Source organism: Lissotriton vulgaris, unplaced genomic scaffold (assembly GCF_964263255.1).
Source record: "Lissotriton vulgaris unplaced genomic scaffold, aLisVul1.2 SCAFFOLD_736, whole genome shotgun sequence".
Classification (NCBI taxonomy): Eukaryota; Metazoa; Chordata; class Amphibia; order Caudata; family Salamandridae; genus Lissotriton; species Lissotriton vulgaris.
Genome location: NW_028243083.1, coordinates 576,266 through 593,543, shown reverse-complemented (window position 1 = coordinate 593,543; position 17,278 = coordinate 576,266). Strand labels below are relative to the sequence as shown.

Here is a 17,278-nt window from a genome sequence, read left to right as displayed (position 1 = left end):
ATGTCTGGAATGGATCCTTGAAGGAGGGACTTATTTATGATCTTGGTCCAGAGGGGTAGTAACAGAGGAATGAAGTCTTTTAAGTAATTAGCCGGGAGCGGGTCTCTGAAATGATTGAAGGGGTTCAGAGTGGTTAGCGTCTATAATATGGTATCTTCACTGTGGGTGTTGAAGTGGGACCAAGTTGCGTTGTTTTTGAGTTTGAATTTTGGGAGGTCATTAGCTTGGGCACCAGCCGGAGGCAGTGATTAATTCTTTTTCATGTCTGCGAGGGATAGGAGGTCCTTGAGTAGATCTGATTTTATAGATTGTTTTAGAAACGAAGAAGGAGGCAAATTCATCACAATTGGGTAGAGTAAGTGGGATAGCATTAGGGATACTGGGTACTCTCTTGGTTTGGAATAGCTTTTTGGGGCGGTTCTTGGCTACGTCTAGTGAGTCCTGAAGAAGTCGGTTTTAGATTTTCTGATCTTTCTAAAATAAGCATTTCTGGATATTCTTTGAAGCTTGAGGTAGTCAGCTGAGGGGGCGGCTCTCCAACTTCGTTCAATTAGAGAGCGTCTATCTTCATTTAGCCTCACATCATACCAAAGTTTAGATTCTTTTGTGGAAGTTATTTTCAGTTGAAGCAGGCTATTTTGTCTAGTAGGTTGTTCATGGAGTGAAAGTAGTGATTGGTCAGCCCCTGGACATCGGCTAGGTCTTCCGGGGATATAGAGGGTTTGAAGTAGCTGATGCTATGAGGCCAGAGCCAACGTTTTTCAGGTTTCTCTTCCAGATCTTAGTTCTCAAGGGTTGTGTTGGGAGTCGTTTAACAGTTTCCAAGACTTGGAATGTAATGACATGATGGTCAGACCAGTCGCAGGGGAGGATCGAATCGAGCTGTGTGGAGTCCACTTCAGAGATTACTAGGTCGAGAATTGCGCCTTTGTCATGTGTAGGGCTGTTACATATATGGTTAAGATTAAGGTCAGCGAGGAAAGCTTTGAGGCTGTTTACCTCATAGTCGTTCTGATCTAACCCAGTGGAGGTTGAAGTACCCCAGGAATATTTGCTTATTTTGTTGGCTGTCATTTGATGCTAGAATATCCATGAAGTGTTCTATGAATGTGAGGTTATCTCCAGGGGGGTGGTAGAAAGTGTGTAAAGAGCATATTTGTTTGTTATTATTGGCGATGTTTAAGCAGAGGTATTCACATGAGGATAAAGCGGGGCATTGGAGTTGGTCACTGTTAGGCTGATCTGGTGTATGCAGGCTATCCCACCGTCTGCCCTGTCCGTTCTGTTTAGTCTGGTGATGTCATAGTTAGGTAGTAGCAAGATGTCCATGATGGGAGTAGATGCTTCATTTAAACCAAGTTTCCGCCAGGATTAGAATGTCTGGTTCGTTAGAGAGTAGTAGGTCAGCTATATCAGCTGCATGTCTAGATGCGGATCTGCAGTTTAGGAGAATACAATTTAGCCGCGTCTTTTTGGATACTGTTGAGGGTTCAATTGTGACGGGGATTCTAGTGAGGCTATTTTCAACTAGGCCTCTGGAGTTGTGTCTGGAGGCTCTGCAAGTGTTGATCCGAATAGATTGTATTTGGGAGTTTGTATGTTAGATAACTGGAAGCCCAGCATTGTGTGGATGGAGAGGTAGCTCGTAAGAGCTGAGGTAATATGAATTTTTATGGTCAATTGTGTCCCCTATCGTAGACCCCAACGGCTCCATGTACGTGCTTCTAGTACATGTAAGTTCCCTCCACAACCAGCTATGAAGACGCAAATACATGTGCGTCCAACGTTAACATGTCCTCTTTCAGATCCACCATGAATGGGTCCGATATTCAGTTCCTAAGTGTGCCTTGCCAACGTCTTTACATGGTGCACTTTCACGTTTTTCTGGCCCTGGCGAGTTGGGCCTTGTTTTTTTCCATTCAAGCTTTTTCCTGCCTTCTGCCTCTAGAAGCTGCAGCCTGGACCTGCATCTGTATCCATGACCTTTCACTTACTCCCTGCGCGGCTAGCGGTGCCTGGCTCAGCCCGCCGGCCAGCCAAGACTGTATTCAGCCTTCAAGTTATCTGCTCCGCTCCTCGAAAAATCCATTCCTGTCTAGTAGTTTAGGTAAACATCCTTCCCAGCTGCAGAGCAAAGGGCCCGGCCTTTCTGTCTCCATGCAAGTAATTCATAGCTTCCGTTACCATGGTAGGCCCATGGCCCCCATGCTTTACACGTAGACACGCAGTCGCATATGCACGCATTAGCAGTCAGTATAGAATAGCCTCTGCCCGAGAGACCTTTCCTTCTAGATAATACAGTTCCTCAAACACAAGATATTAGATATGATTTGGGATTAGGTTGTTCTGACACTCCAGACTTCTGTCTCCACATGTAGGGCTAAATGTCAAGTCCCCTTCACCCTCCAGTTGCTCGTCAATCATACGTCATGCTGCTGCGCGCGCATCTCTGCCACATGTTTTTGCTGACTCTGCAGGATCCTTCTAGGGATCCACCCACTTATGACACCTTTATGTGACGTTTCTAGCACACACCTCCGTGTACGCCCTAGTGCACGCCTTCTGTTACGTATTTCTGTTCTTATCTCGTTTCTCTCTGCTGTTACGCCTTCTGCATTCAATATTACTGTATGAATTGACTATATATATGATTTCCTGTTAATAAATCATTGTACATGTCCATTGCAATTCCCACCCTGAACCCTCGTGGCGATGGGTCATGCTACCTGGTTCGAACCAATTCCTTTTTAAGGAATAAAATCCCTTTTAAACCTCAGATGCCACGGACTCTGCCTCTTCATTTTTGACTGAGTTATTCTTATTGAACTTTACCGCATAAATTCCGTATAGGTAATTAAAATTTACCACAGAGCGAAAGAGGGCCCCTAATTCTATAGCAGATAGATGGCTCATCCTGATAGGGCGGGATATGGCATTAGGGTGCGGAACTGTGCTCTAGCGTGGAGACCCCTGAGCCAGGGTGCTTGCACGTTGATGTTGGGTGCGATTAGAGCTCTTGGAGTGTGGAAAAGAACTGTATTCCTGTTTATTGCGAGTGAACTTGGATGCTGTATAATAAGGACGTGTAGGGTTCGGATATCAGATTTGACTTGCTGAAGGGCTTGTGAAGTCTGGGGTCAGGTGTGAGAGAGTACTTATAGGAAGGATGGACTGAGGGAGTAGGTGGGGTAGCAGCCTCTTTAGTGTCATTTGGGGAGGAGTCTAGGTTGGGGACCATGAAAAGAGCTCTTTCTGTGTGTATGTCAATGGAGTGGGGGGAGTGAGCAAGTCGGATGGGGAGGGGTCAGAGAGACGGCTATGCCAGGATCAGAGGGGGTATAGGTGGGGTGACTGGCAGATGGGAGGTGCTGGGAGTAATGGTGAGGGGGACGAAGGGAGGGGTAGTGCAAGGTGAGGGGACAGAGACAGCTATGCCAGGATCAGTGGGGGTATAGGTGGGGCTGATGGGAGGTGCTGGGAGTAATGAGGGTGGGGGAGGTAGTGCAGGGTGAGGGGGGATAGTTAGTGTATTGATAGTGTTAAGGAGTGCAAAGGTTATTAGCTGGAGTGAGATGTTAGGTGGGGTGTTGTTGAAGTCTAGGGTTAATGACGGAGCAGATGGGGAAAGCTGGAAATCCTGAATTACTTTGGGATCAGGATGGGAGTTGAAAATTTTTATATTATTGGATGGAGAGGAGGGGTGTTTTGTAGTGACTCCTTGTTGAGTGGAAATATGTGATCTATCATATTGAGGTTGCGGTCGGTTGATTGGATGAGGATGATTCCATTATGATAGATATTGACGGTGGCTGCTGCATTGAAGAATAGGGAAGGTAGGATAGACAGTGTAAATCCGTGCACTGTTTTCTTCATGAGAGAGACCTTAAAGAGAGCGAGAAAGGCTTTTCTCTATTGAGTACAATGTAGAAAGGATGGCTGGGTGGAAATTGCGCAGAGTTGTGACAAAGTTTGAGATCACAATATGAGTAGCTCTAAGGATAAGGTGATGGCCATCCACCATCAGCCAAAGGTAAAGAGAAATATATACCATATATAGTCAAAACACAAGGTATATCCTGAGCTTGTAGCAAAAAGTACATAGAGTCCTTTACTAAATCACGGTCAAGATGGTCTTCTTATCTTCCTTTATTGCATTGTAGTTCTTCACAAACAATCCTAGCCGCCAACACGCGTTTCGTCTTTAGTGGTATAAGCCACAGACTTCCTCAGGGCTATTGCTAACGTTATATTTCTAGAATGACGCAGGAGTCTCTAGAAGCCACTGTTTGAATATTCATGCCGGACTACACTGCGTCCGTGGCTCGCTGGAAATTATCGTCATTTTGAATACTTGTTCATGGAGTTGATCCATTTTTCTACGAACCTTCAGATCCAATAATATTTATATTCCATCATATTAATAATTTAGAGACTTGTGCGTCATTATAGAAATATAAAGTTAGCAATAGCCCTGAGGAAGTCTGTGGCTTATACCACTAAAGACGGAACACGTTTTGGCGGCTAGGATACTTTGTGCTTTCTCCATTGAGCTCTTCTTTTAGTGTAAAAGATGATGTCATTCTTAATGAGCCCTTTGTTCATTAAGAAGTATGGGTCAGAGATAGGGGTTTCAGGCTAAAATTTTATTAAGTTGTGTTTGAAACCTTTAGCTGCTTTTTTTGAAAGGTTTGGGGGGTAAGTAATGGAGTAGGTGAAGTTACCGGTGCGCACCATAGTGTAGGTAACACTAGATTTGCTGGGGTAGACAGATGGGAAGATGTATAAGTAAGGTGCTGTCCTTTAGGGGAAAGTGTAACAAGGTTGTGAGTGGAGTCAGTCCAAGGTGGATGCTCTGTTAACTGGGTAAAACAGTGCTAGCAAGAAAGTCCTCTGTCTATTTCAGTTAAAGGACCTCATGGGAAGAAGTCTTTTTCTTTGTTAACCTATTGATCTATTTAGTGTGATCGGTAGAGGTAGTAGACATCTTTCCCTATCCAGGAATTTGAGTTCATGGGAGGGAATTCATAGATTATGGCCATCTGGTTGAAGTGAATCTGCTTGCCTTCAGTCAGAGTAGCGCAAGTGGCCCCTAGAATGAGCTTGGCAACGTGGCATCGTTATGTGCCAGCCTCGTTCTGCACATATCGATGGGTGGAGGTGAGCTCAGAGTATGCCTGCTGAGCTCCTTGGGATCACCGCGTTATAGGAGACTCATTGTCTTTTGGTCTCTGATCAGAGCTAGCATCCCTCACTCCATTGTCAAGAGGAGGTCCGGGGGGGCCGCTCTGATTTCACTCGCAAGTCTGTCTCTCTTGCGCTGAAGACGGCAGGGGAGGGGAAAGGAACGGGGGGGAGGGAGTCGTGGTAGAGCGCTAGATCGGGCGGTCTCGGGTACCTTAGTGCTGCCTTCGTGATTTCTTGACTCCGCTACAATATTTCTCGCTTGTTGCGCTCCTCCTCTTCAGCCGGGAAAGCTTCCTGAGCTTCTGTGTGCTCCGCTCCGGTGCCTGCAATCAGAGAACAGCTCTGGGATCCGCGATGATTTCTTGCGATGGTTAAGCTCCTCCGCTCTAGCTGGGAAGGTGTCCCGGCCTCCTGAGTGCTCCGAAATAGCTCTGTTTGAAGAGCTCCCCATGCGTCGGGGTGGGGGGTGAGGGGGGTGTCCCGGATTCACGAGTGCTCCAAAGACAGCAGACCACTCCAGCACATCCGATGGGCCAGCAACAGAGAGAGTCCCGTTTAGTTTTACCTATGCAATCTGCACATTTAATACATTACAGTGAGGGAATAACAAGGTCTAAAATGTACAGTAGGTGGGCGACTGTGGGTTGGTTTGAGAGTGGGTGACTAATATGTGAGGTATGGATCTTCACCATACAGGAAATGTGCCATCTGCATCTCCCCTTAGCTCAAGAAGGCTAGACAAGAGACTGCCCTGATGGAGGGTAATGCAACAACCTGGTATCTGGTAAGTAACTTAATTTAAACATAGTAAACTAGAGCCTGAGGTACTGTCCATAATCAGCCTGAGGAAATGTGGCCAATTAACTGTCAGTAATAAAACCAAGCTCTTCACCGGTGGCTTAGTCATTAGCAGAATACAAGACATTAAAGTAAAATGAGACTTTAAGAGAGGACAACATATGGGCATGGAAGAGAACCATTGAAGACAACAGAAGTGAAATAGAAGAAAAGTGTCAAAGAAGTAGTCATTCGGCTATAATAAACTGTTGTATGTCAGCAGCACCACAATACTCCTCTGGTTTTCTGTGAATCCCATAGACATATGTAGGTTATTTTATTAACAAATAAAGGCAGAGGTGCTGGTCCTGGTGAAACAGAATTGTAAGAGGGTACTGCAGAAGAATGACAAACTGAGGTGACAAAAAATTAGTGAAGAAAAAGCAAGGTGGAAATGGAGTCAACTGAAAAATGTGAAACTAAGGGAATGATCACTGAGGTGTATAACATGACAGCAATACGACTAACTAAGGAAGACTAATCACATTTATAATAGTGGAGAGGTAACACCAGATATAGGTGAGGTATGCCTGAAGGATAGGAGATGTTCAGGAAAGCAATAGGGAAAGAGCGACAGGTTTGTAGATCAGAATGACACACTAAATAGAAGGAAACCAACATAGCAGGCAGGGAAAGATTACTTGAATTTGGGGTGATTAAACCCACCAAAGAGAAATTAAAGAAATGAAGAGTGAACACAAGCTGGGAGAGTATCTGGCAGCTAGGAACTTGGGAAAATTGACATTCTGTAAAAACAAAAGATGTCATTAAATCCTTATAGTTTAACTAGACAGTTCTCATATATACAATAATGATTGGGTGGGCTGAAGAGTTTAGTAGTTCCCCAATAAGACCAATGATGAAGTTACTGCTGCATCTAAGGAAACAAATAATGTATTATATTGAAGCTTAATAGTCAAGATGGGGATTACCATCTAAACTTAGTTGCGCAGTAGACAGCAGAAAATACAAAAACTCCAATTCATGTGACATACCTGATCGAGCAAGCCAACAAGAAGAACTGGAAGACTAGAATACAAAACGTTGTATAGTGCGATGAACCAATCCTCATACACGGGCTGGAAAAAACATTAGGTGTCAATGTTAAAAGTGACAGAGTTTTACAAAAAAACGAATTCCAAAGTATGAATTATCTAATGTGCTTTCAAATAAAGTCCTATTGCTTGACAAGTGCCCACAACACCTATCTCCAAAGAAACAGGAGTTACTATACATCAGTATGCTCTGGTGGCATATTCTGCCTGATGACCACCTTCAGAGGAAAAGGTAATTCATATCTGTTGGCATTCAAAATAGTCAGTACCTGTAGAGGCGAACTTCATGTCTAAATCCAAATCTTTGTCGTAAAAATACAAACAGCCAAGTTGTAATATATACCACTCATTCGGTTCTCTGTCTGACCTCTATCCATCTTCTCTAATAAAATGCAGAATGTGCTGCAAAATGAAACACACTGAAAAGCAATTTGTATTTTTTTAAATATACATTATATTCCGTTTAATGTCAATTGGATAACAATTTGATGAGACTCCGATTGTGTGGAAAAGTGCTGAGATTCCATTTTGTGTTATCTCAAATGTAGGAAAATCATTGAATTAATTTAAAATGCAGGCATCTGTGGGTACACAGAAATTGTGTTTTTGTGAGCAACAATTGTCATTTATTGGGTATTTATCTCCTGCCCAGGTTAACCTCTCATGCTTTCCTCACTCCCAGTCAGAAATATCTGTCATTGCTGCTCTATATATTGTGGTAATTGGTTGTTGTACAGAGGCTTCATTTAGTAATCCCAAAGTGCTATTTGTAGTAGTGTGGTCAAGCAGCTTTCGGCTTCTCTCAGGGGAGTGTTGAGCACTTGTACGCACAGAGTTAATAAACAAGACACACTCCAAGAATAAGTTCAAGACCAATTTAGGGAAAGAACACACTTTTAAATTTAGTCCCCAAGATCTTAGGGATCAGGTAAGGGCTTCGGGTTAGTGACTGTGCAGAAAAGAGTAACATACGGAGCTGTCAGAATTGAGACATGAGCCTTGAACGCGGTAATGTTATCCTACGGGAGAAACATACATGGCAAAGGTATGCTTTCAAGCGGTTATTAAGGTTGATATCCTGGACTTAAGGTATTTAGGGAGCAAGGTCCTCAAAATCACCAACAATAAGATGGAACCTGCCATGGTGTTCCCAGGTGCAGAAGTGTTGTTCGTAGTGGTAGCCTCGTATGCTACAGAGAAAGTAAATGGATAAAACTGTACCAAGAAAAGTGATGCCAGTGAACACAAGTCTGGCTGAACCCAATGGGGGATTGGCTCTGAAGGGCCACTGGGGTAAGGGGACACAATCACTCGGCTCAGACTCTGGCTCTGGAGCAGCTCTGGTGCAGAGGTGTTTTGTTCAGCGGGTCGGTTGCGTTGGAGACTCACTTTTTAGATCAAACTGGAAGCAAACTTCTAGGTCGTAGTACAATTATAAGAAAGAGGCTAGGAGAGGTCAGATTTTCTGTATTGGATCCTGATGGAAAGTGGATTATTAGTAGAGGTAAATATATATCTAACACTGGCAATAAGGCCACTAACACATTATAGGGCTCAGAATAGTTCTCAGAAAATTATTACCGTGCTCACCCCTTGGTAGCTTGGCTGCCAGCAGGCAGGCTTAACTACAGAGACAGGTATGGAAAGTAAAGCATTTGAAAACACAAATTCAGTAAATAATTTGAACATAACACAATAAAAACCCAACACCAATTTACAAAATTAGGAAACAATCTTATCTTCAAAGTGACACCAAAACAAAAAAAAATCCAATGTAGGGAGCAGGAGATGCGAATATTTTAAGATTTAGTACTATATAGCACAATGAAACCTATAGCACCTATTGGGACATTTAATTGTGCTAGACAAAGACAAAGCTAGGTCAACTGTGATGGAGCCCTGCGCAGCTTCTACTCGCGGTGGGTCTGAATCAAAGTTTTTACCTTCTGACTTCGAAACTTTTCTGGAGCTTTTTTTCCCCGGGGTACCTAGAAGCTCTCAGTCAGTCTGGATTAAGTGAGGGCTCGCCGGCTTGCCTTGTAACCAGCTCCCGGTCAAACCTATAGAAGTCTGACCTTCGGAGCTTTACAACAGGTGAACCAGAGATCCAGCACATTCTTGCACAATTTAATAACCCAACTCACCCCACGAATATTGATAGAAAGACAAGTCTGGGTTTGAGTAACATAGAGGGATATAATGTGCACTATCATATGACAAACTGTGAATGTTTGTCTTTTCTTCTCTCCCCTCCCCTCTCATTGTACATTGTATGAATTAGAGTATACTTATAGGTGTCTCTTTTATACATTTTTTCAACATTCATGTCTACATAAATTGTGTTTGTACTGTAGGATCATTATTTTAGAATGTCTAAATGAGTTATATAAAGAGTGAGAAACTCTATTTTAAGCTTTGTGTATGTGTTTTTTAGAATTATGAAAAATTTTGTTTTAATAAAATTGTCTACCTTTTTACATATAGTGTTGTTAATGTTTATGTTTGTATCAAATTGAGTTCTGTGTCCAGAATTAATATTTGGGCTTCAATTCTTTAGACATTTGACCAAGGGAAACTGTTTTCCTCTACAGTCAGAGTGAAGGGCCTGGTTGTTGCAAATCAAACTTTCAGCATGGACCCTTCTGTGGTTTCAAGCGGCAGATCTGAAAGGCACTGCCCCGCTCAGATACTTATTCGGTGTTCTCTGGTGCCACACAGGGGTAACATAGGAGGGCACTCCTGTCCAATGAGGTCAGAGACGTTTTAAGACATGGGCAAAGGGAGCTCTGGCCCAGGGACCCAGCCTTTCAGGGGACTCTCTGATTGAGCCACCTCTGTTCTGCAGTCTTTCCCTAAGGATCTTGAATGATTCTTAAACAGATAGTTTTAATTACAGGGTTCCTTTCATTGATTTTAATGTTGGTAATGTGCGAGAGTCTTTTACAAACATTTTGCAGAGAAATGTTGTGTTTATGTTTCATGCAACATTCATAAAAACAAGTTTTTTTTAACATCAAAACAGGACCTCACATGAGAACTGGGAGGGTGTCACAGAGATTACTTGCAGTAATATCAGTGAGCTACTGCTGTGTTACACTATTGAAAACACACATCAATATCCCTGAATATTATATGTAAACACATCTATAATTTGAATGAGTGTGTCTGTGTGCCAGTGACCTGACCAAAGAGGGTACGAAAGAGCTGAAATTGGATCATGAATTCAAAATTGTTCCAAACAGGGGCCCCTAAAATACGTTTGGCCCAGGGTCCCAACTTCCTTAAGATGTCCCTGAATTAGGTGCAGGGCAACACCGCAGAGCATGACCATTTCCTCCAAAGTATGGCACAATGGTCTTCCAGAGAGCACTATGGCTCTAAAATTCAATATGGCCGAAGTCTCAGCAAGGGAAGAGCAGGCTAAACCAGTCTCCAGGATAGGATGGCTCAACTCCATAATCTCCCTCCCCCTAGCCTCTGCACATTCCTTCCTTAAGCCTGCCATCTGGCTGGGGCAGAGAATAGGGGACTAAATTAAACTGGGCTCTTCTGCCTGTCCCTTCCTTCTTTTGAAGATCATGGTTTACAACCCCCTCCCCTTGCTCTGGCATGGTTATGCAGCAGAACCTTCTCCTCCCAGAATGGCTCTTCATCCCAGGTCCCACTTAACACTTCAAAGCAGCCTGGCTAATCCACTTAACTGGCAAGTCAGAGCAGAGCACTGGAGGTCTGAATGTTGGCTTACAAACAGGAACGTCTTATAACTTTGTGTATGTACTTTATGTATGTACATTCTGGGATAAATTTAACAATACCATATTGTTGGATATTGAAATACCACTCTACAGAGTCCGTAAATGCCATTTGCTGCGTTTCTTGGGCAGGATGTATTCATTAATAACTTCTTGCCATGTATACCTATGTGGCTAGGGATCTGCAATGGGGAAAACGCACTGGGCAATTTTACCCAACACCAGGGCTTATAAAACATATTTTGCTAGAGCCCTGCCTATTTCTAAAAGACCCCCCCACTCCTGGAACACCTAGGGGGGGGACTTTAAGGGTTCTGTAATATTTTTACATATTCGGATCATCACTCCACGGTGCTTCTGCAACAAAAGTATATTTTGGGAAGCACTTTACTACAATGTGGGAAGTAAAATGTGCAATTTCATAAAACCAAAGGTATATAAAACCTATTTTATAAGGGTCCTTCTTACAAGTACCTGACCTCCCCCCTACCATTGGACATCTCAATGAGACCGTGGGGGTACCTAATAGGCCAAAATATTGTAGTTTATTAATTGTTATGTTCCCCAAACACCAGAGTCGAGTTTGGGCAAAATTTACATGTTAGAAGTGGTCCTGCAAAACAGAGCTGCTTCTAAACTGACCTCAGGCCTCAGCAGTGCAGACATGCAAGTGCAGAAAGGGCCTCTAAACTGCCATTCCCTATTATATACCAAGGACGTTAAATTAGTTTCGATCCCTCTTCCCTATTATGTACTATGGCCTTATAGGAGAGGTCATGCCAATCATAGGGGTTCCCTAACCTATAGTGTACCCTAGTGTATGTAGGTGTTTTCACTGTATTCCAATTCTGTTTTAATCATAGCACTGGCCCTGGTTAGACAAAGTCCAGGGACCGTCAGTCAATTACCACCAGAAAGCAAAAAATGGGGATGTGCAGGGCACAAGGATGACTTTGAAACAGCTCCCCACTCCTGGAACACTATTCCCTCTGACATTGAATCAGCCAATTAAGAGGGATTTAGAAACTTCTTAAAAACCTGTCAATTGAGACAAGCTTATGGCTAAGTCGGCTGCTAGTTGCAGCTTCCACTACCTTAGCTCCACCTTATGGTGTTTGTGCGCTCTATAAGCTTAACATCACATAAGATAGACACAAATCAGGGCAACACAGCCCCTCTCAATGATGGGCTCCTTTTAGAACACGTCCCTCATCAGTAGATCGGTCTTGGCAGTGTTGGTGTCTGGGCTGGACACCACACAAGACTTGGCTGCTGCAAGTTTCCAGTAAATGAATCTGATTTCTGGGTGTCGGAGGGCGACCATCTCCAAGTCGACCTAAAAAGTGAAAGCCTCCAACGCAAGTGACCCACCAGACAAAACGCCCCTGCACCCGAGTCCTACAGCACGAGTGACCCTTGAAAGCCAAGTGCCTGTGGTTTTCAGCCGGACTTGTCCCCAAGTCCCCACTTACAGGACTTAACTTGTTATAGGTTGCAACATTGGCTTTGCGGGTAGCACTCAAGGCTACCAACTCGACCAGCACTTCGGCAATTGGACTGACCAGGGCAGGTAAAACCAGACTGCTGGTGTATTCGTGGTACTTGGTCCCAAAGTACCTTAAGTCCAGGAGAACAACCCTAACAACTGTTTCCAAGTATACATTACTGCGTTCGAGGCTCATGCCTCGAATCGGACAGCTATTTTACTATTTTCTGCAAATCACTAACTCGAAAAGTACTTACCTTATCCCAAAGATCTCAGGGTCTAATTAATATAACAATCTGCATTATTTTTCTAAATTGGTCTCGAATTTCTTCTTTGAGCGAGTCTCTTATTTTTGGATTCTGTGTGAACAAGTGCTCAACACTCCCCTATGATAAACCTAAAGCCGTTTGACCACACTGCCACAAAGATACCACTTTGGAATTGTTAAACCAAGCCCCTGTAAACCAAATAAGGGACTTTCTGCCCAGTGTACCTCGTTCTGGTACACTATATAGAAAGCCTGCTTCCTACAGTCATTGAGTTGCTTTTTCTGTTCTATGCAAGAGAATTTGAAACAGATGTTCCAAATAGAAATTCATTCAGTCCATTTTGGGTGTTTCAGATTATATACTACAGGAATGCATGCATTGGCCCAAGGGTTCCCACTCTTCCTTACACAACTCTAGAATTTGTGAATTGCCTTAATTTTCTGAGATTCTTTCATCACTGCTTCTACTAAACGTGCCTCCACAGTCAAAGTTGAAATTCTGGTTCCCAAATACTGATTTTCTCCTGAATTAGAATTGTATTTATTATTGTGTACCAGTATATTGTTAAGACTCCACCTTGTAATTTCAGAAAAACACCTCTGTCAACCCCCTAGTACAAAATAGTTGATCAGACCATTCGTATTTTTTTCTTTTTTTTTAGATGCTTCCCCACTTAAGGATTCTTTTTTAAGCCCAATGTGTCTGCAAATGTAATGACCATATTCTGAAGGAACAACAGAAAGCTAAACAATGAGTCGCACAAATGCTGCATTACTACAATTTACAAGCTACTGGCTTCTTTCCATTAATACAATTACTTTTAAACACTGTGATTGGCATCTATTTGCAGTATGCTTCTTCCAAGTAATATCCATATGTTAGGAGGAAGAGCAGCGCACTATTAGTGACTGTGGGGATCCACAGAAGTCAAAAGGGAAAGAACCTCTAATCTACCTATTAAGGCCATTATGAATTACTTTGATCATCTGGTGTGCCGGTCTTCAAGAACAAGGCGATCACCTCTTCCCAGGTGGATGGTGGGAGCAAGCCCTTACTTGCTGTAGTTTTTACATAGTTCTCTTATGTGGTAGGAGTAGAGCAGAGAAAAGCCTTATAGAGCTCTGCCTTTTTCACCTGATAAAGGTTCATTGAAACACTGCCCAAAATCATTATCAATAAACACAAGTTTATCACCCTGTCCAGGCATAGTGCAACTCACTCTCTAAGCATTGTGCAAACTGCCAAGAGACAAAACTGCTATGTTAAGGTTTTAGGAGTATCAATAGTATAAATGAGCATGCCACTATTTGTTTTCTTCAAATGCTGGGAACAACATTCATGATTTTTTCTGGAAGACTTCTACTCTACACCATACTGCCTTCTGGCAGCCTTACAATGTATGAATTTAATTTCTCAGCTGTAAACTATCTAAAGAAAACATCAAGCCTTTTTCTGATTTGACCCAGAATATACTTGGTGCCTGAATTTCTATGAATCCCATCTAATTTAGAGGTCTTTTTGACTTTCAGCCTAGAAGGGGAACAATTTAGTGAGGAACATGGAAGCATAAATATGGCAAGCAGTAGCGTTAATTCAATGTGAAACTATGTTGCTTATGATATGGGTTTCGCAGCTGGGTTGTAGTAATGGCAAGTAGATATTTTTGGACTCTATACACAATTCTATGGATTAAATATTAAAAACATACAATACTGCTTGCAAACCTTTGGGACTCTTCCTCAGCCACATCATTTTAGCTACATTAATCAAAAAATAATAAATAGTAATTAAATATTTGGAACACAAATTAAAGAGTAAACTTGGAAGGTTGTATTTTAAAAAGGCATCGTTTAAAATGAAAGTAGTGTTTATGTTTTTCTAATTGTTTACAAAGTAATATAGTGTTTAAAGAATGTACACATCTAATTCTCAAAACATATCTACTGCTCACTTCTATAATTTAGCATGGTCATTACTGTTGGCCTACAGGTTTAGGAGTTTGAGAACTCAATATTCAATATTTACCCACACATAAAAGCTAGATGGAACAAACAAGTGCATTTCACCGCTAACAATGAGAATGGTGACTGTTGTATCTTACATATACATCTATGTACGTTGCAGATGGGACCTGGATAGTAGTAAGCTACTCAAGTTCTTACTTTTCAAATATCTTTTTTATACAAAAGTCTGCATTTTTAATTCTGTGCTCAAATCTATCATACATGAAAACGTGAAATGCTTGCACTAGTTCAAATGTATTTACAAATTGCAAGCATGTAGAAGAGCTTACCTGGGCAGAAAATCCATTGAAGAATGAGAACCAAAAATGCACTAAGGTGAATGCAAAGTTTTTGTAGAAGAAATATCGCAAGAACTTGCACATCCTTATGTATGACCACCTTCCATGAACAAGAATTAACCGTTGTAAGAATCGGAACTGCGCAAAGGAGTAGTCACTGGACATCACTGCCTGCATTCCTTCCTGACCACTTATGCCAACTCCAATATGAGCAGCTGAAAAGTAATAATGATGTTCAACATATTTTGGTTAAAGTATTTACACTATAAAACCTAAAAATTACAACTTTGTTACATAAAAAACAGAATAAATTATCCACTGTATGTTCATATCTAAGGTATTTCTCCAATATAAACCACACACATTCTAGTTCAGGATCCATTTTCTTTGTTTCTGACATGTTTTAGATCAGGGTTGTATAAAGCAAATCTTGATCCATGACTGGCTTTCCTTATAATTTTGAAAATTGTAGACAAGTCTAATTTATATATTAAATGTAATTAGATTTATCGAAAGTGGGATTTATGAAAATCTGACCTGGATTTTGCCAATCTGAAACTATGCTGGTAATCCATTTTTGTTTATCTTCAAGAAGAATCATTTTTCACCCACATCTTTTTGTATCATTTGATAAAAACATCTACAGGTCTGAAATGGATATGGCAGGCTGTCACTGCTACTATCAAACATTTGGTTTCATGACCACAATGTGCTATACATAGGCTTATATTTGCATACATATCTAATATAGCATTCTGTAAGCTCAGAGATAGTCCAACGTGCCTCGCTGAGTATCATATTTCAGACCATCTTTTCATGCTCAAAATTAAAGGTTGTCTTGAATATTGGGATGAATAGAGGCTACCTATCTAGATTACAAGGACTGCATCATTGGTACATCTTACTACCATGAAATGTCAACATTTTCTATCCACGCTAGGATCACAGATTCGCAAGTATATTAAAAGGGACACATTCATGATGGTAAGAAAGGTGTTATTCCAGTCTTTGGCAGGGGATCATCTTGTTATTTGCTGATTTCTGTGTTGTAGATTATCAGATAAAGAACGGAAAAAGCCATGATCTAGTATTAGTTCATATAGGGAACAATTATTAGACATTTTCCACTTCCTGGGCCATGAACCTTGACGAAGTTCCCAACAGTGTTATTAGTAGTACAGAATCAGGGCCACATCCTTTAATGCCCTATCAATCTAACCAACTTCACAGATACAACTCTGGACATAGAAATATTGGTCTCTGTTCATCAGAGAGGACAGCAGGCAATACTTCTTTATTACAACTGCAGAAGTTGAACTCTGAAATATACAGAATTATTTGGAAAATAAACCTGCTCCTGTCACTCTTTCTCTTGATCACCGATGTTCAGCAGGTATTTCTCAAGCGTCAATGACTGTAAGCTTGTCTAGATTCTCTAAGTAAATCTGTTATTAAAGGCACAAGGTACCAAAGTCCTTAGTGGGAGCGTCTTCTCTGAAATGAATAATGTCTAGATACAGTACACTGCACATAACTATTTTAGCGGAGAACCATAAACAACTGTTTTCTCTGACATACATTACAGGAAAGGGGGTCCAGACGAACACAAACTTCTTAAAATTAACACCATTGAGAAATAGAAGAGCATGCTATGCCACTACCACATCTCATTTGTTGAGACTAGGTACTATGAATCTGAAGTGTATCTAGCAGTCTACGATAACCAGCAGTAAGGCACTTTAGGAAACACTGAGCATAGACCTCATATGCTCAGGAAATTCAAAATGTGCCTTTGGGTTCATCTGCTTACATTGCAATATAGGTTTCCCCTTTCATCCCCAGATAAACTGGTACAGGTATTTGGGGTTTCCTGTACAAAGGGGAACCTCAGAACCACAAAACAGGTTCAGACATTAGCATATCTGACATTGCTGATTGTTTTCAGGTGACTCACAATGTTAGCCACCATAAAGCACCCGTTCTGAAACAGAAGAGAAGATTGCAGCCTTTCTGACCCTTGGATCCAACCATAAATACCCCATATTAAGCTGGTTATTGTTCTGAAATATATTGACAGCATAAAGAGCATAGGGTTAAAAAAACATGTTATTTATTATTAACAATAATTCTCCTTGGTAATAATGCCTAATATATGAAACTAGTGTTTGAGAACAACTGAGACAGTAAGCAATACCTCCTATAGTGTACAGAGTGTAAAATACAAATATTTAATTTATGACCTCAATATTTATAATTTTTCTTTGAAAGGTGCAAGAGGTTGATATTTGAAACTTACGCCAACTTTATTTTTAGTAGATAAAACCCTACATTTTCCAGATTCCTACAACACCCTTTACCTTATTTCTTGTTAACTAAAAGGGAGTAGTTCGATT

At 41.5% G+C, this 17,278-nt stretch overlaps 1 protein-coding gene across 2 annotated transcripts in view; it reads right to left on the bottom strand.

The window, feature by feature from the left end:
* Positions 1-17,278, bottom strand: part of LOC147668707 (phospholipid-transporting ATPase IC-like) — a 515,423-nt gene that overhangs the window by 54,639 nt on the left and 443,506 nt on the right. For both annotated transcript variants that reach the window (XM_086948491.1, XM_086948490.1), the window contains exons 23-24: positions 14,877-15,100; positions 7,017-7,100 (exon numbers count right to left, since the gene is read on the bottom strand). In XM_086948491.1, coding sequence (XP_086804617.1) covers positions 7,017-7,100; positions 14,877-15,100 — 308 coding nt within the window. The remainder of the gene's footprint in view (positions 1-7,016; positions 7,101-14,876; positions 15,101-17,278) is intronic.